General features: G+C 41.5%; 2 protein-coding genes across 9 annotated transcripts in view; both read right to left on the bottom strand.

Annotated features, from left to right (window-relative positions):
• Positions 1–935: 935 nt before the first annotated feature.
• Positions 936–2,481, bottom strand: LOC119648818. The gene is made up of 3 exons (XM_038050670.1): positions 2,188–2,481; positions 1,649–1,897; positions 936–1,595 (listed from the first exon to the last, which is right to left on the bottom strand). Exons 1-3 carry the CDS (start codon positions 2,291–2,293, stop codon positions 1,108–1,110), a joined length of 843 nt encoding a protein of 280 aa, XP_037906598.1. The 5' UTR covers positions 2,294–2,481; the 3' UTR covers positions 936–1,107.
• Positions 2,482–5,961: 3,480 nt separating this feature from the next.
• Positions 5,962–26,150, bottom strand: part of LOC119648144 (ral guanine nucleotide dissociation stimulator-like 1) — a 132,256-nt gene continuing 112,067 nt past the window's right edge. For 6 of the 8 annotated variants that reach the window (XM_038049700.1, XM_038049698.1, XM_038049696.1 and 3 more), the window contains 5 exons: positions 19,296–19,400; positions 18,450–19,235; positions 18,229–18,381; positions 18,015–18,164; positions 5,962–7,943 (listed from right to left, as the gene is read on the bottom strand). In XM_038049700.1, coding sequence (XP_037905628.1) covers positions 7,035–7,943; positions 18,015–18,164; positions 18,229–18,381; positions 18,450–19,235; positions 19,296–19,400 — 2,103 coding nt within the window. In that variant the 3' untranslated portion in view covers positions 5,962–7,034. The remainder of the gene's footprint in view (positions 7,944–18,014; positions 18,165–18,228; positions 18,382–18,449; positions 19,236–19,295; positions 19,401–26,150) is intronic. The other 2 variants (XM_038049701.1, XM_038049699.1) reach the window with 1 other exon arrangement.

A 26,150-nucleotide genomic window follows, 5' to 3' on the forward strand; every position in this document is an offset into this window, starting at 1 on the left:
CCCATTCTGAAGGCTATTGATGGCCTGAAAAACCGGCAAAAAGTTCAGCGGCTAAGATGGTTCTTAATTATAAGGAAAAACGTGAGATATGCATCCCCTCAGGACCAACTACAGCGCAGGCACACTCATCCTGGAAGGAAAGCACCGTCCAACACGAAAACCCCTTGATTTGAGGCTCTCCCCGGCACTACCACACGCAGCCGCCACACGGGGTCTACCACAAGTAGCACTCAAGTCATAGGACAGGGCAACCTGGAGCTTATTAGAAGTTGTGGGAATAACATTGAAAATTACAGTATCGAACAAGCTTTGCAAAGAGTTATAGATCGAAGATAGACCATTGTCACCATCTGAGTTTTGCACCACCAATTGGTAGATTTTAGGATTCCTTTCATTGAATTTAAGAAGTTCCTTGGCCGCCGGAAGAGGCCTTCTGAAACGGAGTGGTGGCCCTTTAGCAAGCGCAAAGACCTGGTGTAAAGGGGTGATTCTGGTCAGCCCCAGGCATCTTCTCAAGATATAAGTAGATATTGAGTTGAATTTTCACCCGATGCTACTCAAAAGCTCCGAGCCTTCGTCAACAATTGTCTGCAACGTGTCATGGTAGAACGTAGGCCTGATACAATTACGAACAAAGAACTTCGTCGGCGTACAGATCGTACATCATGGAGCGGCGACAATTGCATTGCTGGCTGTGCCGTGCCGCGGAATACACTATCCGAAAATGACCGACGAATGGGTGGCCCAGGAATACATGGCGAAGAACAATGGAGGAGTGAAAGCATCTTGAGTATTCCTGGAAGGGGTTGAGGCGCATTTCAGCTTACCGTAAACAGTGGCGAGTAGGTGTGGTTGACGCGCTATGCTCCACTAAAGGGTGAACGGCAACCATATACTAGTCTCGAGCAATTTCTTTGCTGAATTCCAAATACGTATTTTTGAATGAAATCGGTTTCTATTTCATGTGAAAATATGCAACATGCTGCCTAATATTTGAAAAGCAACTACTAATCGTTTCACTAAAACTAAGGTCAAACACCAAAGTGCGTCTGGAGCAGTGTCTGGGATTTATGGAACAGTTCTTATCTTTGCAAAAGCAAAAGCTAACTAAGCGTCGGTACTGGGCATATCATCTAATATTTCCGTAATCTTGTTCTCTGTATTCAGGACCACTTGCTTACTTCTTGAATATTCGAACATTTGTTGCGTTAAGTTCGATATCAGGTCGGAAAACTTTTTGAATTGATCATTCATTGCAGTCGTGAAAATCTTAGTAACCTCCAGCTGGTGCTGACGCTGTTTCTCTAGTTGATCGGCCATGAATTCTACCAATGTACTCTCAGCATTATCATCCAGCGATATCCTCTCAATATTAGTGGTTGTCGTAGTTATCCGAGGTTTTTTCGACTTTCTCGAGGATGAATTCAACTCGTCATCATCGCACTCTCCATAGTAATCGTTGTGTATTCCTTCGCTTTCTTCGTAAAACTCATTGCGATCATGCACAATGTTCGCTTCTCCGAACTGTCGACGTCTTTTGTGTGAGGAGGGTTCCACGAGACCGATTGGATCGTCTGAGGACAGTTGGGTCATATCTGCAGGGAATAGGGGTTATATACGATAAAGCTCAAGTAACCAATCAACTCACCGTCATGATTATGTGGCAAGTCTCTGCTGGAATCACGGAAGCATTTGTCGAGTTCATCGTACATGAAGCAATGTTGACGATCTAAATCGCTTCCCCGCCGGGCGGCGTAGTAGCTTGCCCTTAGTGACTTAATTTTGTTTCTCACTTGATGGGGTGAACGAGTGTAGCCGATGGCTTTAAGTTTCTTCGCGATATTCATATAGCTTTGGATAGGTCGGTACTTCCCAACCGTTGGGGTTTGAGATAATTCTGAAAATGCAAAAAGGGAGTTCACAAATGCTTTCCTTTGTTCAACTTTTGGTTGGTTTGGTTGGTTCGCGTGACTTTTAAAATAATTTTGAGATTTACCGACCTACATGGAACCTAAAGCATTGCATCAATTCTAGGGTTAAACATTCCTGCAAGGAACTAGTTAAAAGGAAAATTAAATTGGTACAATATCATCAATAATAAAATAGAGAAGACATCCTTTGTTTGAATTATAAGTGACCCGGAATTACAGGACGATGTTATTTTATAAGCAGAGAGTGCCAACATACCTTCACTATAGAATTGAACTAGAATCTCAGTTTCGTCGTCGAGCCAAACATTTCCTTTCGCCTTTTTATGAAAGTACATATCATCATCGTCTCTGGATCCACTCATTTCGTATCGTTGTTTACTTTAAGAATCAAATTTCACGAGTGACGGGAGTCGATTCAAAGGGTATTTTCAAGCAGTGTTCACTGTGCTTTTCGTAATTGTTCGAGGACCCGTGCTGCGCGTATTTGACCCAAAAAACTCTAGTCGCAAAGCAGGTAAACAACTCCCTAGCAAAACAGCGTCAGTCGGAATTCGGTCAGTATGACAAACTGTCAAACTTCAGCATGGAATAAATTCCGAACAGTACCTATTGAAACAGTGGAAAGTAGAACGGAATGAAGTGATGTCGGAAGTATAAGTAGGCGAATGTGTGGTATTTGAAAGAACGTTATTTTTGCACTGTTATCATTTGTACAATATTTTGGATAAAAAAAGTTACAAATAATTTTGTTTAAGGTTGCAAGAAACATTAATCAAATGAGATCCGGAACAGTCTGCTTGCCCGTATTGTGAGAAAGTTCTGTTTGAAATGGCGACATGTCGCAGATTACGCCTACTACTCATGGAAGTTGGGAATCACGAAAAATACGGCTAGAAATATTTTGCCATGAACAATCAAATTTGTTTTCATGTCCTATTTAAGTTACATTATTTTGTTGTATGGCTAGGTGTGTATAACTGATTGCTTACCACTCCATGGGAAAGTCATTAATATCAGAAAAAAAATGTGGATGATTCGCGAAATAGAGTGTCGGAGACTGGACCGCCGTATCTTACGGTTCGCTTAGTCAAATTTTGCGCAGTTTTCAACAGATGGGATCCGTCATTTTCGACTACCTTCTAGAAAACGTTACGATAAAAAATAGAAAGAATCGCTAACGGATTCCTTCAGGGCAGAGACAACTCATCAGACGCTACTTTACCTCTGCCATGAGAGTGGCAATAGATGGAAATCGCTCCGCTCCTTTTTATATAATCGCAAACACGACAAGGATGCGAATTATGATAATAATAATCGTTGGCGCAATAATCAATATTGGATCAGGGCCTTGAAGTGTGTTAAAGCACTTCATTCAAGACCGTAACGGTACACTACAGTACACTGCAGGAGGCAATGTGGTCAGCATTGCGCTCGCCCGAGATTATTACCCTGATTTGACTCAGGTACTCATTCACAGCTGAGTCGACTGGTATCCGACGTCAAGTCACGATACAAATCCCACTACCACCAGCGAGATTTGAACCGCAGCCTCCCGTATGACAACCCAGTGCTCTAATCACTGAACTATTGGGACACACAAACACGGATGCGAATTATATTCAACTTGATGAGGGTCCAGCGTGGCATCATCTTGGCACTAAGGCTGTCAACCAACCAAACTCCCCTAACAGGTTTGCCAGTCGTGAACACCGACTGGGCGAGATAATATATGGAACCGGACGGCACTTGCTGGGCCGAGGTTCTTGGTTCTTAAATATTACTCAGGCAGTCAACAAAACTAAACCCACCCGGGGTACATTATTCTAATAGAGACGTGAAGTCTTGAGGCGTATTGATACCACCGAAGATTTCAATCCCAGACGGGCTAAACTGCCAAACCTCCTAATAAGGGAGAGGACCAAATCACAAAAAAACGGGGGCGCAGCGGGGTTAACATTTATTTCGAATGTTATTAATTCGATTGACAGTGGCCACCATCGGTGTTCTCCGTGGCGAAGCAGGCCAGGATTTAAATGATAAATTTAAAAAAAAAATGAATTTTTTTTTTTGAATGCAGTTTAAGAAAAAAATGGGATTAGCCTGTCAAAAAGTAAAAAAGTAGAATGACGATTAATTAATTTTTTAATTGTAAATATTAATATTGATAAGCTTAGAAATGAGATTTATTTTAAAAGCATTTTAAAGATTTTCTATTTTAATGTTATTAAATGTGAAATGATTAATATGAATAGTGTGTTACTTTACCAAACAAGGAAGAACAACAATTGGTGACCCCGAACTACAAAACCAATCCGATGTTTAAGAAATTAATATCAAACAAACGATACTTTTCTCACCATCGGAAATTTTGAACAATATCTGTGAAAATTTTCCCAAGTCGAAGCTATGAATTGACATCCTATTAGCCAGATGGAAAGAAGTTTATATCTTCAACATTAAGTCTCTTGCCCTCAAGAACGCCTGCTCTTTCGACACCCAGTCCATCGAGCTCCACTACTTCAAGTTCCGGCCAGCTCAAAGTTCAGACTCTCACCGATCCCAGCTAGTCTACTTACACCAAATTACAGCGAATCAGCGAAGCAGCCAGTTCGGCGAGACAAACTCAACAATCAACTGTCTTCGACGACGTCGCCGCGAGGAGCCACCGAATGGAAAAAAATTAGGTTTTTATTCTATTATTTGTTATCATTACTTCGTTATTTTTTTTTAGAAATAATTTTATACACTTTGCTTATACGTTCGCCGGTGGAGTTTCGCTTTTGTGGCGAGTTCTTTTCTTTTTGATCTACGCATCCGCTTTGGAGTGCGGTGTTGGGGTCTGCGTTTCGCTCAAGCGGGCATTTGTGGGTACGGTCTGCCGTAGTTAGTGCAGGACTTTTTTAGAATCCGGTACAGCCGCGCTTTCGACAACACTCGCGTTGTTAACTTAGCTTTAGTTATGTCGTTTGATATTCAAGACGCGGCAGGCCCATCTGACCCTCATGTGATCGCCCCCGCTGTCCGCGTCCTTCCATTTTGGGAACGGAATCCGGAGCTGTGGTTCATTCATCTGGAGGAATAACGGTGGACGCAACCCGGTTTAACTACGCGATAGTCGGCCTGGATGAGGAGTCCATCTTACTGGTAGCCGACGTAGTAATGTCGGCCTTTTACACTCTTCTGAAGACCGAGTTGATCAAACGCCTATCGGTAGGTGAGTCAGTTAAGCTGGATCACTTGCTGGCAGGTTTAACATTGGGCGATCGAACTCCCAGCCAATTGCTTCGCGAAATGAGGCAATTGGGTGGGAGCAAGATCGACGATGACTTGATAAAGTCGCTCTGGCTGCGTCGACTCCCGGGGGGCACCCAGGCGTTTCCTCTGTACCCCTACAGAGGAAACGCGTGAACGTTAATGAGGCTTATATTTCTAAACTTGCATAGCTGTTCGGTTCTGTTTTCAAAGCCGATAACAGCAGGTTTCATTTTTTGGCTGACTAAGAAACCTACTCCGAGCACATGGTTTATTGGATGGCCACTATAATATATGGTGTAGCGGCTCTTCTCCAGGAAACCGGTCCCTGCCCAACGCATATCCTGTAACGTTGTTACATCAGCTCTATATTGGGACGTTGTGCAATCCGTCCAGTCCGAGGCTCCTGTTGTGGCTTCGTAACAAGTTGTTTTCCATGTGGGGTTGTCAGCTCTACCCAACCCCCAACCTGGGGGAACGGTTGGTATAATTTGTCCCGTTTTTAGGCGCGGGAGACTCGCCTTCATCTTTCTCCGTCTGCAGCTTTTCGTTAAGAAAGAGCTCCCAGCGGTCACCACGGGGAGGTGGAGATAGGGTTTGGTAGTAGAGCTGTTGGTGTTGGTTCAGTAGGCGTTTCCCAGGTTTCATGCTCCATCGTGGGTACCAATCCACGTTTCGCCATGGGACCTATACTACCCTTTGACAACGGTAAAGTATCTGTGAATAATATCCGATAATAGAATGACTTAAAAACCTCGAACTGAATGAAACACAGAAATTGTTACAGTACTTTGTATTATTCATCACGGTTCTTTGTCCATTACAATTATTTCTTTCGCTTTATTATTCTTTCAATTAAATTTACAGAGCTCATGATTTTCATTAATTTTTCAAATTTTTTTATTTGTTTGCCAATCAGTGCCTACGCGTATAAATATATAATAATATTCCTTAAAATTACTCACTGTATAAGGAGTCTATCGTAATATCGTAATTATCAACTAAAGATTATTTATTATTACTTCCTTTATAAGCCTAAATGTTAGTATTCTTGTATTTGTTTTGCAGCCTGTATTTTATCGTTTTACATTTTTTACCTTTCAGAAAACTGCTTTTACGATAATTCATAGTTTTTCTTGTTGCGTCGTATATTTGTAATATAAATAAATAATTCTTTTTCAGCATTTCATATCGTTTGGAATATTGTACAAATTAGATAGATAGAAGGACATTATTTATAACAGAAAGAGTTCGAATAAAATGGGGTAAAAGTAAGCACTTCATAGATGTCGGCTCGCAACACCTTGGTTCCGGCGCTTCAATTTGTTCCCTTCTATATACAACGTAATTAACATTGATCATTATCAAATTTCCCTATCAAAACTGTCTAACATAATTGTTTTTCATGCTGGACGAAGTTGGTCTTCTTGCCCGTAAATGTATTTATTATAAAAATATATTATGTGCTCTCCGCGTATTAAATACATTCATTAATATAAATTCGAGTCAAAATGTTTTCGGTTGCAGTCAGTATTTTTCTTCGGTTGGTTATATGTAATTTTACGACATTAGTCATGTTTTTCTGTGTGAGTATTTTGTAATTTTGTATGGTGCTTGGTTTGGCGTTAATATGGGAATGGAAGCATAGAGTGCAGTCCGCATAAGCTATTCTGAAATAATAGGATTTCCCATGCATCAGCTCGAAATTACGAAACAAGAGACACTTTCGAGACAATGAAATGTGTAGAACTCAAATGCTTCCATTTCCAAGCCATACTTCTGAATATGTCTCAATGCCCACTTAAGTACATTGGTTCCTTTTGTTCCTCGTGTCAGACTCAATTTACTTTATTATTGTCCATCTCGTTTTGGTCTCAATATAAAATTTAAGTTGTGAGCTGTATTGACGGCATAATACACATTTGCATCCAGCGGCATGACTAGCTCCTTATCGGGCAAGACTTGCGCTAATGTATATTTATCAGGGTCGGCCTCTAATCCCAGTTTCATCATAGCATTCCGAATAACTTGAGGTGTTCGCTCGTTATTACCAAGCATGATGCTTTTGTACAGCACGATTCCATCTAGTTCGACATTATCTGTTTCGTAAGTAACGCGAATAATATAAAAATCGGGAGTTGAATTTTTGCCTGGTGAAGTTTGGACTAGCTGGGCATTGATGATTGGGATTCCATTAGCTGGTGTTTTCCCGTTTCCTACATGCTTTCCATTGTTGACAAACCTATGACCACTTGAAGTACTTGATTCCACTGATAAGTTGGATACACTACTCGATGCCGAAAGAATCGAAGGATTCGGTGGTGTGGCGTCACGATCTAAGGAATTATGTCTTGAACTATGTCTTGATGCGCCGTTATGTAAAATATCACAATAGAATTGTGAACCTGCACCACTGCTCGAATTTGATGTGATAGAATCAGTTTTACGGTGTCCCGAGCTGTTGGATCGTCGAGGTTCTGTAGGGGGTTCCAATTGGCATGATAAAGTATGAGCTTCGCGCTCATCTAAGACTAGCATTGATGCAAACCATCGATCGAATAGATGATCTTCGTGTAACTGGTAAGTGTTGGCAGCACCTTGAAGCAATTTTATTTGAGCTAACACTTCAAATTCTTTTCGTTTTTTGTCAAAATTTATCAGACCATCGACTAGGGTGTCTGGTATAGCTGCGTGGATCATTGTTAGATCGGTGAGAAATGTTCCTAGATATGGGATAGTTCCGTGTGATGTATGCGTACTCTGAAAATGAATGGAGAACAGTTAAAATCATGGTCATACAGCTTTTGCAAAATGGTTCTATAGAAGTTTCATAATAATGAATTACCCATAATATCAATATTTCGTCTGGTTGAAATACTTTAATTTAACTATGTACTTATGCTAGCGTTTAATAGTTCACCAAATACCATAATTAATTTTAATTAAGAAAATTCTAAAGAAAGTAGATGTTGTAGGTGGCCAAAATAATAAGCCTAAAGAAAAGTGGTACCTTAGTCTATCCCCACTGAAGTGTCCCGCCGACGCTTGGACGCTTCTGTATTAGATATGCTCGAAAATGTGAGAGAGGGTTCTTTTGGAGATTTCCCTTCCTCTCACGTCATTCATACAACTCCACGTGTCTTTTATTCTACTATATTGGGACCGCATCCGAATCCAAGATGATTGGAAACTCGCGAAGTGTAGGTGGAAAATATAAAATGTGTTAAGCTGGAAAACTCGCAAGCAGAGGGCCACTGTGCAATTCCCCAATGGGTCACGAAGCCAACGTCCGATCGATCTAGGATAAGGAGCTATTGGATTGCGGGAAATACTGAAAAGCGGCTTTACTTGATTGGTTTATTACTATCAACATCGACAAAAATGTGTCGTAAGACTTGTATGTTCTAAGCCCTCCGCCTCTAAGGGCGGAAAACTGCTAATGACAGCATCAAGCCTTGCTCGCTGGTGTACCGTCAACTGATGTTGGTTGGCGTTCTCGACATTTTCAACTAAATATATGGGAGGTGCAAATAAGTCCCATGTGAGTTTAAAAATCATACCAAAATACGAATTCTGTGTTAACGATGGGATGAGGGGAAGCGACATCGATTCCGTCCGATCACAAAACCTAAAGTCAGCCGTTGGCTGTCTTGAGATCGATGCCTCTAATCTCATCCATTTGTATAGACCGTTGTTAATTAATTCCCGTCAATCATTCCCAAGACTGACTCATCTAACACTATGACATCCGCATAAGGTTGGGTATCATGACTAGGCGGACTATTGGAGACAATATAGTCGACGGTTACGCAATATTCGCGCCAATATTGACGTAAGTTCGATGTGCTGCGGTTTATGCCTCATTTCGACTCGAGGTTCCGCTTGGCATTGTTAAAGTCTTACGTGCAACAGCCTCGGAACCGAAAATGTCGATTTCCTTGTTGTAGTAGTCTAGTCTGGGTTTGTTGAAGATAAAAGGGCCGAGTTCCGCTTTAACACGGTGTGTGTTTGTGTGTGTTTGAGGTGGAGGAGAGGCAAAGTCTCTGAGCACTCAGACTTTCAACACGGTGACTTTCGAAAATACTGTGGCAAACGTCCTTGCAGCCATGTGTATCAAAGATAGCCCCGTCCTGGAACTGAGCTTTGGAATACGACGGTTAGGATCTCCGGGCTTGTGCACGTCTGGTAACCATCAATCATAGCAGAAGACAAGGCGTTCATCCAAATAGTCTTTGTATGAATGTCCAATCTGATGAAAACTTGATCCTCATTCCGAGGATTTCCTCAGATTTACTGCATGCTTATGTTTTCTCAGTAGATAAAACTGCATAAATACTTAGATACCGTTTCCGCTCTCCCGTTAGGGAATTTTCTAACCTATTGGATAGCAAAAAAACCTTTATGCTAACTCTCAAAATCCTTAAATGAGCCTTAGATGCGGCCTCGCGATATCCCAGTCATGAAGTGGGTTCGACAGATTGGTGATAGCTCCATTACCAATCTGCTGCTCTGCCTATGAGGAAGGTATATGCGTGAGCATACAGCAGCTTGAAATCCCCGGTAAAGTTGTGTTAGTCAATGCTTCTATGCGGAAGAGAACTGATTGATTGGAAAAGATGTTAATGTGTGATCAAAAGCCAGCTCCCAGGACGTTATGATCTTATAGTCGTTTGTCATGTTCATAAAAGAGTTATGTCTATCATTAAGTCCGTAAAAATCACATCTACAGTTAGGTCTGTCAGTTGATCGTGACGCATCAATTAAGGCAGGTAATGAACCTGAGACGACGGCGTGTGAGGCTTCCACGCCCCGGAGGGGCGTAGGCGCGACACGCCTTCTATGTACTGGTGGGCGGCAAAAATTGTTGACCTACGAAGGGAGTGTTTGTACGCCAACGAGGCATGTGCCATAAAGGCACAGTATAGATCAACAAAAAGGAGATTTCGAAGCGCTATAAATAAAAGCAAGGCTTGCGGCTGGCGGAACCTTGTTAACGAGGTGAATGAGGACCTGTGGGGACTTGACTATAAGCTTGCCACCCGGAAAATCGGGGCTCTGCGGAGTCCCTGTATATTCAGTACCGACCAGATGGATCGCATTGTACGGGCATTGTTCCTCAGACACCCCGTACGGGTTCATGTAAATAGCGCGGACAGCGTCGAGGATTGCCCCCTTTTCACCACAATGAGAGCTCTCCACGAAGCAGCTTTCACTATGAAAAATAAGAAGGCGCCAGCCCCTGATGGTATCCCGGCTGAAGTTTACAAATTGGTATTCCGCCAACGGCCAGAATTGCTGTTTTAAGTGTCGAACGCTTGCTTGAAGGAGGACATTTTTCCTTGTCGCTGGATAGGGGCCAGACTCGCGTTGATCAGTAAGGGTATAGAAGACCCGGAGCTCCCGGCTGCATACCGACCGCTGTGTATGCTTGACACGGCCGGAAAAGTGCTCGAGAAGCTCATCAGGAATAGACTCGCTGAAGCAATCTGCGCTGCCGGGGACTTATCCGCAAGACATTTCGGGTTCGGAACAGGGAGATCTACAGTGAATGCTGTTATGGAGGTTGAGCCGAGGCACACAGCCGCCGATCTCGACGGATAGTGCTCCTCAAAACGCTTGTCAGAAATGCCTTCAATTCCGTAGGATGGACAGATATGCTAGGCACACTAGAAAACTCATTTCACATGCCAAGCTATCTCTTGCGGATATTGAGGGATTATCTGAAAAACCGCTCCCTGCTTTATGAGACGCTAGAGGGCCAAAGAAGGATGGAAATCACGTTAGGGGTAGCACAGGGATCCATCCTAGGGCCGGATCTGATAGTCTACTGAAGCTCGATATGCCCGAAGGGTCGCGCCTGGTCGGCTATGCAGACGACATTGCGGCACTTGTTGCCGGACGCACTGTTGAATAGGCGCAAAGCACACTTGGCATATTGATGCGATGGGTAAGCGGATGGATGACTGCTCACGGTTTCAGCCTTGCGTTGGAAAAAACCATATTGACCAGAAGGAGAATCCCGAATCTGCGTCCCATATGGATCGGCGAGTTGACTATAGAGTCAAAAACAGCGGTTAAATACCTTGGTTTCATGCTCGACTTGAAGATGAGCTTCTTCGAGCAAATCAAAGCAGCAGCAGGCAGGGTTGCAGCTGAAGTCGCGTCCTTGAATCGGCTAATGGTGAATGCCGGGGGCCCTATATCAACTAGGAGACGTCTCCTTATGGGAGCAACGCAGTCGGTTTTGCTCTATGGTGCGGAGGGGCTGATGCCTTTGACAAGGAGATGCATCGTAAACACCTTGCTCAAGTGCAGAGGCGGAGAGCTTTCCGAGTGGCCTCTGCTTATTGCACCGTCTCCGAACCGGCTGTGATGGTGATCCCGGGAAGTCGTTGCCCGTGAAGAACGTCAACGCACCCTTACCGAGTGGCGTACCGAAAATTGAAAATTGAGCCAATCCCACTCGAACCAACCCTTCAGCTTGTGAAGCGATTTGTCATGCGCCGCCATTAAATTCTACGTGAAATAACCATTCCAGCAACCGGATCTTTTTTGTGGCCTCGTGCCACCGCAGAAAAAGAGAAAACGTCATACGGGTTGTAAAATATATCATAACCAAATCAAGCAAAATAGAATTGCAAGAATCCAATTTTTCTCGTTGGGAACCAGAAAATAAAATGATTTTTCAACATTGAGGGCGGAATAGGTATTCCATCAAAATTTCATCTCATCTGGCCTTTCATTCCGTGAAAGGAGAAAGAATGTCAAACATTTTTCAAATCAGTTGGAATGGTAAAAGGTGAAATGCGAATGGGGAAAATGAATGTCACCTGCTAATGTTAGAAGATAAAGATCCTAACCGGTAAGCCGTTGGGAAACTATCTGTAGCTATATATCTGTAAACCATGTATCTGTATCCGACACACTAAAAATGAAGTTGGGGGTCGGAATCGCTTATCTCCCTCAGGTTCATTTAGTTGAAACCTAATGAATGGGGCCATTTGTAATGATCGTAGATGTCATAGGCGGCCGAAATGATTATCTGGGACTATGGTCACTAGCATGGAGAGAACTGCCTCAAAATTCTCCTTTCTACTTTTCTTCGATTTTCCAAAATAAAGTGTTTCGCGTGTTTTTAGATTGCATGTCGAGTCATCGACATCAGCTCGGACAACATGCTCATATCTTCTCTGGCAACTAGTCAGCCGCCGATATCTCATTTCGGACATGATCGTGTCAAGTTATGCCGTTCATCCAGCGGCGGTGTTCTTGGCGATGCTTCCTTATGAATAACTATTCAACCACCAGAAGAAGTTTGATATCAATTGAATCCATAAAGCCGCCTGCACAAGTATTGCGAGAGGGGCTTTATCAACCGTGATACTTAGCTCTGGAAGGAAGATGTCTGAATAGAGTTCCATAAGAAGACAATACCGGCCAACTGATAGATCTGTACGAATATGTACAAAGCATGAAGTAAAGAAAGCGCCATGCCAAGCTGAAACTATGAAATGTTCTAAAACGGATTTTTCACCTAAACACACATCATTTTCTGAGGTGTTTAGGTATTAGTTGATGTGATGTGCTTAAATGCTGTAATATTTTCGTTGGCGTAAAAGTTTATAACTTGGTGCATGGTGCAATTATAAACTTTTATAACTGTTTATATTTGCAGAACAACCCAGAGAATAAAGATAAGCGGGCAAAACTTGTTTCTTTGATCTCTCAATTTAGAATATAATACGTAGAACAATAACAATTTTATGCTTCAGCAATGAAGTAGGTAGTTTTGCAGTAGATATTGTGACGCAAATCACTTTGGAAAATTATGTGTGACGTCAATCTAAATCGTAGTAATGACAATTAGCCAGGACACCAAAATTGTATAACAGTAGGGCGAATATTTAGTTAGGATAATTGTTAACAGATGACTCCAATGCCGGTAAGAAGATCGTGTCAAAGGCGCAAAGTAGTTTTCTAGTAAAGTGTTTGCGTTTCTGGAATGTTCCGCCAGGTATAAAAGGGCCGGCCATGGAGTCAGTCTAGTTCTAGAGTTAGAATAGATCGCGTTGGAAGGAGTTGTTCTATAATTAATTGTGCATTACAGTTGTATAAGTTAAAGTAAAATAAACGCTTATATTAAAGTTATAGAACGGGTTTTTGTACGTAATCCAGTGATACGAGTCTACGTAAAGCAAGTAGCGTAACTAGTGACAAGTCAACGTAAAGCAAAAACGTGATAATATTTTACAATTTCCAGGAAAGTAGCGCTCCCAGATGCACGGATGCAGATGAACAGTTTTAACAATGTCATGGGAGAATTAAAATAGAGTTTCAAGGATCTTCTTGCTGTTTATGTCATCGGTAGGAAGGGTTATACAATTTGATATCAGCAAAAATGACTGGCAAATTAGTACAAATGATGAGCTCACAACGTAATGGTCTTAGAAGAGCCAAAAACCACTAAAACCGAATCTTATGTCATCATGAGGCTAGGGGGGATATTTATACATCCGCTTGATTGCGTATTTCGATTATAAGATGTTCGGCTCTAAGCACGCGGTCGAGCAATTTAATACTCCTCTTTTCGTTTGCTTTTCTGATTTAACGTTTGACCTTTTTTGGAGGTTTCACCCGTTTTTTGTTTTTGTAGACCTATAGGGTTGCAAAATTAGATACTGCAAGTTTTTGCAGTATGCAATTGAGGGACTGACGTGCTGAAGATTTGGCCAACGAGTCTTAGCTCAGGCAAGTCAATAGAGTTGACGAGGTTCTCAACAAGAACCCTTAACATGTTGATCTAGAGTTTACATCAAATTATCTAAGTTAGGAAAAAGTATGTAAGCCATAATACAGATTAAATATTAGAAAGTCTTGGGAAATAGAAAGAACGAGGATGCAAAAATGGAGGGGAATTCATTAACAAAAAATTTGAATAATACAAACACGTCGTCTCTAATGGATATTCATAATGTCCAAAAAAGTCTGGGTAGCATGAGTAAAATACAAAAAAAAATTACTGTTATTCAGATTAAGTTTTACTTTAAAAACAGATTTGATAATAAAAGCCCTAGCTTCTCCTCCTACAAAAATATTTATTTTTTGCGAAGACCTGTAACGTGCCTGCTGATGACTAGATTACATATTACTACCGTCACTGATTGCAAAGACGTTCCCTATGAGACCATCGCACCTCAACATCGGCCGTTGATTGACGTCTTGTGAATCAAGCCATCGATAAAACAGCATGAGGAAACCACTGGTCCGCCGCGCATTAAATGTTGGTGATTTCGTGAGAACAAAAAAGAAATGATCTCACCTACGCGATTGCCAACCATTACGAATGTGGAAAACTCGTGGAACCAAGTTAAAGACACGCTGCATAAAGCGGCCTACGATAAACTGAATACTCCGGATGGCAAGAGATCTGTATCGACTTGTCAAAAGCCGACACCAACACCCACAGGATATCGAAAACTTCTGTTGCGTTAATGACAAAAACGGTACTTTGCTTACCAACCGATGACTCGCGACGGATAGATGGCTCGAATATTTCGAGCAAATTTCAACGGAAAAATTTGTTCATTCTTCACTCCCACAGGTATTGCCGACATTTGGAGCAATTCCACCTGGCAGCTCCACTAAAGTCGAGGAAGCAATCAAACGAATAAAATCGAGGAAAGCAACAGGGCCTGACGACATCGCATCTGAGTTCTAGAAAGCGAAGAGCTGGGATCCAACACTGTGGCCCAGTGAATTCTTCAGTTGGGTTATTCAGGAGGGTAGAACACCATCTAAATGGCAAGGAAGTACCACAGTTCCAATATGGAAAAAGAAAGGTAGTCCAGCAGAATGTTCAAATTGCCATCCGATCCGGTTGCTAACCCATGCTATGAAGGTTTTAGAACACATTCTTGACAACCGTATTCGCGAAATCATTCAAATAACTGTGAATCAAGCCGGGTTTGTCAAAAACTGTGGAACTTCTGACGCAATACACGCTGTGCGATTATTCATGGAAAGAAATAGCGCTCCCTGTACATTGTATTTCTGGAAGGAGAAAGCGTTTAATTGTGTGCCATGCGAACTCATCTGGTATGCTCTACGACAACACCTATTGTCAGGAGAATTCGTGTGTCCGGTTCAATTGCTCTAGCACGATACGAAAAGTAAATTTGGAAGTGTGGTGAGTGTATTAAAACCTTTTCTTGTTTCTGTCGGTGTTCATCATGGAAGCGCTCTCTCACTACTCCTATTTGTTCTTGTTGTGGACACTGTCACACGGGACATACAACGTCCAGCGCCCCATACACTGCTTTATGTAGATAATGTTCTCCTATCGTCTAACAGTAAAAATGGTCTCTAATAACTTGTCCACAAATGGAATGATCGCCTGATGCAACACGGTCTCAGGTTGAATCTGAATTTTTCACGACCGGTCCCCAAACAGGCAATATCCGGAGCAGTGACCTGCTATTAACCAACTGCGATATGAAATTTTTTGTGATCGACGAATCAACGAACGTCTCAAATCTAAAATTTACGGCAATGTCGTCTGCCCTGTCGCCCTCTATTGTTCTGGGTGTTTGTCGATTATAAAAGAAACTGTACGGCGTCTTGCGCTAATGGAGACGAAGATATTACGTTGGGCTAGTGGCGTAATACGCCTTGATCACATCCGAAATGAGGTTATCTGATATCGATATGGGGTTGCGCCAATCGTGGAAAAATTGCGAGGAAGGCGTCTTCGATGGTATGGGTGCGTAATTTGCGCTAATGAAGATTAACATAGGTTACGGTGGGCGGGTCACTTAATGCGTATGGATGAGGATGATCCAGCCCGGAAAGTCTATAAGGGCAATATCTATGGTAGAAAAAGAAGACGAGGCAGACCCTGCCTGAGATGGAGCGATGGCGTAGGTCAGGACGCCAAACAGCTTTTAGGGATATCGAATTGGTGGATCTCGACGCAAAACCGGGATGTCTGGAGTTCCTTATTAAGGCAGGCCTGGACCGGATACCGGTTGTTGTTCCGTTGATGATGATGAAGATTAACATGCCAAGATTAGCCTGAACATCGAAATCGATGGTAAGCGACCAAAAGGCCAAAACAACGATTCAGTCAGGTCTACAATATAACAAAGTGACGCAACCGATCACGACGAGCCGACCTCGCTTGTGAACGGAAGAAAGGCTAAAGAAGGAGAAAGAAGAAGGTATTTCGGGAGCTACTTACTTTGAATACTTTATTATTAGCAAGGTAATATGTGTTTAAATATAAAATGCTTGCATGATAGGTATATTAACACGGAGTAACTTGGAATTGACGAATCCTCGAAGGCTTTAGGCAATCAGATCCGAGTCTGCACGAGGACTCATCTGAAGTGGCTTCGGTCACGAAGCCTCACCAAAGGTTATCTGGTAGCGCTCCGCTGTACAGCTAAGGCGCTGTATCCCTTAGTCGTAGCAAAGATGTTAGATGTACTTCGCATCCACTGCTATAATCGCTACACCGCAGTGCTAGTTATGGCGGGGCTCTGATTGTGGTCTCCAAATTACTTCGTGTTCAAAGAGGATCCTGGTATTATGCCTAAATGGCAGGTACTTACGTTAAACACATGGTCAGATGGCGTCAGCGAGTAAAATAAGTGATTCATCGAGATACTTGGCTTTGGGGTGGCATCGGAGATTACAAATGAGAAGAAACGCCTCTAGCCGTTTCTCATTGAAAAAATGTTGGCTAATTGGCAAATTTATAAGAATGCGAAACGTGAAGCCCAATGTAAATATCTTTACGGTAAAGTGGACAATCGAGACGACAAATATCTTTACGGTAAAATGGACAATCGAGACGACGGGAGAGACCTCTATCCATTTGTCAAAAGCGGACATCAGCGCACTTAAGATATTCCACACTTCTGTTATATTATTGGGAAGATTGTTGCAAGCAATGTTGAAATTTTGAGCAATTCCACCTGTCAGCATCAAAAGTGTTGAAGTGGAAATCAAAAGAAGGACATTAGGAATAGCAATATGACTTGGTGGCATCGCAACGGAGTGTGTTCTTCATTCGAGGTGTTAAGGAGGGTAGAATTCCATCTGAAATCCAAGAAGTGCGCTACCGTCCCAATACGGAAAACGAAAGGGAGTCCGGGGGAATTCCATGGAGATTTTTAAAATCATCATCATCATCATGACAACCACATTCGCAATGTCGTTCAAGCGTCTATGAACCAAACCTGGATGGTTAAGAACTACGAAACTACTGACGCAATACACGCTATAGCCGCAATGATCGCCTCATACAATACGATCTTGGAATAAATCTGTATAAAACAGGGTTTTAGATGGCAGGCACTGTCGCTGATAGTGCGACAGCGATCTGCCCACTACTGAGTAATTTAAATATTTCTAATCAATACTGTTAGCCTGCGGTGAATTGGGCTATGAAATTGCTTCGCACATCCTTTGCGATCGATTCATCAATGAATGTTTCAAATCCTAAATCTACCGCAGTATCGTTCGCCCGTTTGCTCTCTTTAGTTGTGGGTGTTGGCCGGCAAACAATAAATAATGATACCTCGCAGTAGACAAAGATGGTATCACCATCTAATTTTCGTTGTCGAAAAAATCGAAGTTGATGAAAAACAATCCAAAGGTCAACTGACACAGTAATGGCCTGTTATGCTAGGTGGTGATTTGAGAAAAGTGGCGAATCCCATGTAGGCAAGTCTACCACGCTACCGAACGTTTACTCTTAGGACGGTTTCATATCCGCAATCCCTGCTTGCATTATTTATTTCTTCTGATAAATTTTAACAGATTTCTTACCTGTTTTTGGAAAACCTTTTGCAAATGTCGATCATTTTCGCCAACTGTATCGGCAAATTTGGCAGTGCCTTCGCGCATGAGTACTTCTCTTTGAACCCAAGCGTTATTGTCTTCAGAGAATATTCTGGCAAGTTCATTGTATATTTCCAACTGAAATGTGAAATCATAAATTAGAGATTCAATCATTTGCAAAGTAAACAATTGTCGATGTTACCTTTTCCCTAGGCAGAGCAGCCCATGTTTTCGATAGCCTGTACACGGGGTTAGATTGCAGGCCAGATATAATAGCTTTCAGAGATGAAAAGTTTTTTAACAGTCTTAGTTCTTGTGCAATGTCGATCCATGTTGCGATGATTTGGGCACGCTCCTAGAAGAAGGATTTAGGAAAGTTATTTATAATAGGGTTTCTTGCTTTCGTTTTGTTGGAGGACTTACCGGTGGTTTAAGTCTGGGTTCGACTAGTATACTAGATATGACCCGAAACGATACGGCATTGAATTGTGTTACTGTTGCTACCACGGTTCCAGCTTCGTTTTTATCTCGCCTGGCCCATGTAGCACCCAGACACTGGTGCGGTATCAATCGTTTGAATAATTCCATATCCATACGGGTTAATTGTTCGGCAAAATGTTTAACAGGTACATGTGGAAAACGGTAGGCTTGTAAGAGATGTGATGGTGGTCCACGTAGCGCTGGGGCCAAGCATAGTCCGGCGAATTGTTCGGCAAACTCAGGATATGGATGTGCCCATGGTATATAGCTATCGATACTACTATGATTCGATGGAATATGCGCGATGCGATCCAATCGATGCAAGACTTTCATATGCAATTCGGAATGTGGTAATCGTTTAGACGTGAACGTCAGCATTTGACGCAGATTGATTTCATTCCAATCTTCAGGGAATCCATCCAACCATACATGCAACGCAGAGACTAGAGTTTTCTTATGTTGTTCAATCTTTGATGCTCCTTCGCCAAGACTTTGCTGTTCGTAAATTATCATATCGTTCAGCTTCTCATAGCGTTTAATGAGCAATCCAAGAACTTCTTTGAGATTCGAAAATGTTCGATATGTTGATAGGAACACATTGATAAATGTACTTTCGAGTTCGCCATCGTCCGTGGCGAGTGCTTCGACTAAGCGTGACAATGTTGCAGCCTTCACGAAACGCACCCTCACCGTTTCCCATTCCAGATGTGATATTTCATCGTCTGAATCCTAGAATATGAAATCATATGAATCAGTGTTAGATGAAGATAGCATTTACAGCACATTTACCTGATTAGCACTGGGTGTGGGCCGATGATATCGCACCTTTTTGAGGTAGACTGTAAAAACAGCATCCTTCTCACGCTCCTCTCCCCAAAGTCGCCACGTGGGCTGCTGGGAAAAAATTAAATAAATTATTAGCTAATTGAATTCGGAGAGTCATGAATTTAATTGGATTTCAGTGACAATATTAGGTTAAGTGGTATCCGATTTTGTGAACTGGATTATATTTGCAACGTAATGGATACATGCACGTATTGCATCTACTTCAAGGAGCGGCTAGTGACCCTATTACCTTATCCATTGCATAGTACGTAGTGCAGGTGGAGTATTATTCTACATTTGACTTATAAGCTTCTGCTATGCAATTCGTTACGTGATGATATAAGGGCAGGAGAGAACTTACGTCAGGAGAGTAGTGTATGTACGTAATTCTATTTATGTAACTCTGAGGATTTATTGTATTAAACCCCAAAGGCAATCTTCTCATTACTATCACCATGCGATATTCACAACTGAATGATTCTATTGTTTCCAAAGTCGGTGCTGAGAGTGAATGGGTTTCAGATAAAATAATGGATCTGAAAACGTGATGTTTTACGAATTTTACAATAATGACACGAGTGTAGTAATCTTAAAATGAATAATGTGAACGAATGTTGAATACGTTAAGCGACATTGATTTGACGCAAATTCGCTTACAAGTGATTCGTATTTGTCTGATTTTACTTGCAAGCAATTCATTTTATAAGAATTTTTATAACGACGTGCAGAAAAATGTAGATTTCTTTATTGAGCAACAATTTAAACATTTTCTGGAGGAGTCTTCCTGCAATTGCATATGTGACTACTATAGATCTCTAAACAGGAAAAAGAGGGGCCTTTTCTAAAAGCCGTATTTGCCGGGGGTGTGCTATCAGATTTTCTCTTCAGGACTTGGTGAGAAGTTTATATTCTTCCTAAACTATTCAGGTCCGTGTGGCTCAAGGGTGGTGCGTAAGACTTGAATCGAAAGCGTGACAAGATACAGCCCAAGGGGATTCTGCTTCGGATTTCAAATTCCTCTGAGATTCTATCTCAATGTAGAACATGACCAAGATATAAGTGAAGCAAATGACGCAGAACAGCTTTAGTCAGGTTTACAGTAACTAATAAATGAATCGACGAAATATGGATAAGTTAAGGATGATTTAAATGTTGAATTTCCATTGACGCTTCTTAAAAGAATTATGAATTATCCACAGAAGGAGGAGCAAGTAAGTAGCTTAATCTGGGCTTACAAATAAGAAGAGAGGCAGAGTCAAAGGAGTCAAGTTGTTGGGCGTTGTAGGACCGATATAATTTCGGGACTGGGAAGTAAAAGTAGTTATGCGCAGGAACTACGCTTTCGGGAGGCAATGTGGATAATAATATCCCAACAGACAGAGCCTTCCATCAGGTAATTATAGAGTTTGTAAAGAGTACATACATATCTGGGTAGACCGGCCCTTGCTGCAGGTAGGAGAGATTGAGAGCGCAGAGGCAGGAATGATAGTTCACACGGGGAAAGTTGTTTTTAAAAAAGATAGGCCAAGTGAATTTGCATTGTACAGCTTGAAGAGCGAGGCAGTAACAGTTGCGAAAAGGAGACCAAATAGAGAGCAATATTTAATGATGTTTTTAACGTTGAAGGTGGGGAAGTTGGAAGAAGAGCCTAAAATAAAATCAGACATATTGAAATACCCAGGCTTTGAAAGGAGCTCAAAAGTTATTGGGGTTGTTCATCAAGCGAATAAGAAAAGGATGTTGGAGAGGATGTGAGCGTGTAACACATCGTATCTGTTTACATTTGATGTCAGCTTGTTCATCAAACACCAGAGTATTTAGGTTCGATTGCAAGAGAACATAGTCCAGGGGAGACGAAACTGAGTCAAATATTTTAAGGTCGTCTGCGTAAATTTGGGCAAGTGAGGTAAAATGGAAGGCCATTTATAAAAAAAGAACGTTGTGGGATTACAGAGGAAGAGAAAATAGAACAGGATGACTAATCGTAACAAAAGAAACTCTGCAGGAACGGCTAGAAAGATATGAGGCGAACCATGGCTTACTTAAGGAGGAGAGGTTGGGCAGTGTTTTGAGAAAAGCATCCTGTGTTTGAGGAAATCAAATGCTTTAGAAAAATCGGTATAAATGACGTGCACCACCAAGTGTACCATGAATTAAAACATTGAAGGAATGAGATAAGTTGGGTGTTCACAGCTAGAGTAAAGGGGCGATCGTGAAAATAGGGATAAGAAAGCCTTATAGTACGATTGCCTTCCAATATCACTCCCTATATCATGGTTTATATTTCTGCAAACTTTTGCTAACTAAAAATGAATTTAAGGCAATTTACCAGTAAAATTAGAAAATGTATTAATACACTTTTATTAACTTTATTTGGGTAGAGATCCAAATGTATCCTGAGGCAGGATTATGATTTATTTTCCAGATTTACACTTCAGTTCGATCTGGAATACAAATTGTGAAGCAAAAACGATTAATGAAAAAAGTCCCGTCTGGGCGCGATTATCATCGAGAGTAAGGGTGACTCTCCTACACTGAGATTTTGCTTAGGGTCAAGGGAGGTCCGATGCTAAGTAGCCTATCTGATAATATCATATGAATCAAGAGAAAATAGCTTCGGAACACGTCGGATAAAAAGACTCCCAACTAGGTATTATCCTTAAAAAAAAGGGCATGGTGAGCCAATTGACATGTATTGGCAAACAAGTTAATCGAAACTGGCAAAATCAAGACCGGATGGGTCGTTTGTATTATCTGAAAGTTATATCTTTTAGGTGTCTAGAATACACATCTCAGGAAGCACGATAGATCTGACCGATATACAGGCGATTTGGCGAAAAAAGGCATTTGTAAAGGGTTGGCGAGGAAGATTTTGAATGAATGTCGTGAAAAGATATAGGTTTCGTGACAGGAGCCACGCCCGCTATCTAAGAGAGATTCAAAAGCAAGGAGTAAATAAGGTTTATTCAATTACACCTTAGGCACTGTAAGGCCGCACACCACCTCATGGGTTAGTAATGGATATTACATTTTTAAGCAGTGCATTGTTTGGGGGAATGACGAGGCAAGTTAGTGAACATCTCAGAGACAGTGAACATCAAGCTATACTGTTTAATGTAATGGAGGACAGCAGAATGATTTATCCGAGAAATAAGTTGGACCGCCCTCTGTAGATCTGAATGTTGACCCTCTATAAAAGACAGGGAACTAGTGGCGCAAAACGCTTCGATCACATAAAAAATGAGGATATCTGTGGTCGATACGGGGTGTTATCGATTGTGGAGAAATTGCCAGAAAGGCGTCTTCTTCGGTAACGTAATTCGCGCTAAAGCGTCGTCACTTGGACCTTGGAGGACTTGAACAGAGCAAAGTGGCGAACCGATCAAGACCAGCGGATCCCACTTGTGAAAGGGATAAAGGCGAGAAAAGGAAGATAAAAACCATGTAGGACGTAGTATGAGAATTCGATGATGGTTGACGTGGAAATGTTTACTGATATATTTAATACAAGTTCCGTAACGATAGGTAAAACGGCAAACGATAGGTAAGGCTGCAAAGTGCTCGCAGCACTATGCGAAAGCACAGAAATAATGCCATTAGAGTATCAAAGGACAAAATCAGGAAATGTGGGTCAAATGCCTGTAAACAAGAGCAAATTAGCAACACACAAATAATGAATAGGTTTCTGCACTAAGATGGGGGACGACAAAATGCGTGCAGGCAAACGAAATGCGTTTAAGAAATGGTGCGAAGATAAACAAGGCAGATGCGTTATTGCGATCACAAGAGTGCATTCTTCAGAGCTTCTCCATCGCCTGCGCAAAGTTAGGAGCCAACAAAACACCCCGGCTTGTCGGAATACCTAGTGGGCTCCTCAAGGTGTCGATAAAAGTAAGACCAGAGTGGCTCATTTCCAATTTTAATACCTAGTTGGAAGGCAGCACCTTTTTGATTCACTGGAAAAAGCAGATGCTAATGTTGGTAGCAAAGAGTGACAAACCGTTCCGTCTCATTTACATTTGTTTATTGGCTAGTATGGGAAAGCTACTGAAGCGAATTACATGCAACAGGCTGCTCACCAGTTGTAGCAGGTAGGAGGCATATTGAAGTTACTGCAGGGTTTTCGTTCTGCCCAATATAGGGTGGTTCCCATTAAGACACTAATTAGTCTGGCAGAGGAAGCAATTGCAGACAAAGACGGCAGCACGGTACAAAAAGTACTATATTATAAGATCCCTCCCTAAGCCGGTTGGACATGACGCGAATAGGAAGTTTCTATATGACACTGACGTAGCTCTAACAGTTTGTAACCGGCAGAGTACCTCAAAGAGCAGTAATTGACCCGTTATTGTGGAATGTGGTGTACGACCAGGTACTACGGACCAAACTCCCGCGACAAGTTACACGTATCGGCTATATCTACGATATCGCGATTGTAGTAGCAGACAAATATCTTGAAGATGTTCTCTGAGCATATGAAACATCGCTCACTTGAGTGAGACTAGTTGCACTAGTCAGTAGCCAGTTAGGGGTAGCATTTTGTAGGGTCCCAGCCGTACATTAACTTTCAAGCAAAACTTTGCTTACTCGGATAGGAAAGCGGGGAAGGTTGTCGCGGCGCTAATTAGCATAAAGCTCAAAATTGGAGGGCCTAAACCACCTATGGAATCTGCTATATGCAGCATCAATGTGAATGGAGGTCCTTAATGTTAGAAATTACGGAAGCTGTCAGCGGTATATTGTCTCGATGCGTTTAGAGGTGCTAGCGAAGCAGCATACGTGATCGCGGGAATGATACCAACTGAATTTTTTGCCCCATTTCTCTCGACTACGACGCTTAGACCAATCTCAGCTACTTAGTTCAGTTAATCGGAAGTTACGTATTGCAGAAGCCTATCTGAGTACATTGTTCCGGCAAAGGAGTCTCCAAGCTTCCATCGCTTTAGTGGTTACCTGGCGATGACTAACTACGTGGCTACAATTAAAGATACGAGAAGTGGAAGCGTAGTGTACGCCATCATAAAGAATTGGTGAAAGTCAGGGAGTAGAAAGTAGTAAGGATTTATGGCAATTCCAATTGAAAAATGCTATTCCTTTTGAATGAAACTTCCCCTTTAAACTCATTTTACTCAATCATGTGTTTTTTGATTGTTCATTACTTCTTAAAGCTCCCCACTGATTTCCAGATAGATTCGCCCCAAAATAAAACATTCTACCCACTGCTAAACTAATTCCAATGAAGCGTTTATGAAAATTTCATTTTTACGCCTTAGGCCCAAATTCTTCTACGCTTCTGTATCAATAAACACTTTATTCCCATTAAAACAAAAACATAAGATATTGCATTTTTTTTTGTAATTCGGCACGTACACAACATTTTTTCCAGGTCAACACTTTTCTGAAGTGTAGGCTTTCGCGAAACCGCCCATCGTACCCACTCAAACTCGGAGTAAAAGTCCCCATATGAAAAGCGGGATCGAATTGATCTAGCACCAGAAAGAACACCAACAGATTACCATGTATTATAGCGAAAAATAATATTTAATGATGGCTAAGACGAATCATTAACCGCAAAAACGAAAGGATCAATATAACACCTAATTTTATGATAATTGCTGGAATTGATCACTTTGGCAGGTTGCCAAAAAAATTTCTTTTGGGTATTTTTCAGAGGCGAGGTGAGGATAATTGATTTAAAGTGTAGTGTGGGCTTTGCAGAATATTTGGTAGTACTCGTACATACTATAATTTAGTGTGTTGGTGGAAATCCGTTTTCCAAGACACGTACATAGTGCGTAACAGCATAACTAACAGGATGATAGGTGGAAGAAACAGTCAAAACAAATTGTTGCCTGGAACGGAAGTTTTTATAGGCATTTGCACTCAAAACAGATAAATTCCTAAGCATTGATGATAGCATGTTATTGGGAAACATGAACTAATTATTTTATTTTTATACTTAATTACTCTTAACCAGATTTTCGCACAAATATTTTTAGATTTTCGTATTTTTAAATCGTGAATAGAGTCCGGGAACTTGGGGAAATCATTTGTTAAAAATTCTGGAATGATAAATACATTTATATACCAATATACTCGTAATTCGATTAGGCTTAATGGTGCAGGACTCAACAATCAAAAAAATACAAACTACTGATAGAATAGAAACACAGAGTGGGACAGGGTAAAGAGGCTGTAATCCAACCATCAATTTTTTAAAATTGTATTTTTATCACCTTAAATGACATAAAAAGTCATTCCAAAAAATTCTAATTCAAAATTCAAGAACTAATGTAATTTAAAAAAAAATAGAGTAATATGACATCCCTCTCATCTCCTATTCGCCCAGGCGGGTCTTATGGTTATTTATCACATTCAATTGCATTGTGATCAATGGAATTTTAACCATCTCGAGTCGAGCCCCGTCTTCCTTCAGTTTCCCAGGTTTCTTTATCGTCGTTAACGAAATCTCTCCAAAGTTCTTAACCCATTCCTTATTCGCACAGGCAGATGACACTGGTCGATGTGCTTGCTCGAAAGAACTGACATTTTGATAAAAGGCTTTGATAGCGTATGTACAATGCTAAGGTGTCCATCGTTCCACTACTATTGAATATCAAGGTGGTGTCCATCGTTTCACTCTGATTGAATACCAAAATATTAGTAACATGACTGACTGCATCCCTAATTTTTTAAGATCTGAGCACGATCGCCGCGCTTTTGAAAATCGTTCTTTCGTCGTCGAGACTCTAGAGCGCATTTCGGGCTTTGGCCTTCAGAATATCCTTCCTCCAACCAATTTGACGAAGCGATTGTGTT

The sequence above is a fragment of the Hermetia illucens genome, chromosome 2 (genome assembly GCF_905115235.1).
Source record: "Hermetia illucens chromosome 2, iHerIll2.2.curated.20191125, whole genome shotgun sequence".
NCBI classification, from domain to species: domain Eukaryota; kingdom Metazoa; phylum Arthropoda; class Insecta; order Diptera; family Stratiomyidae; genus Hermetia; species Hermetia illucens.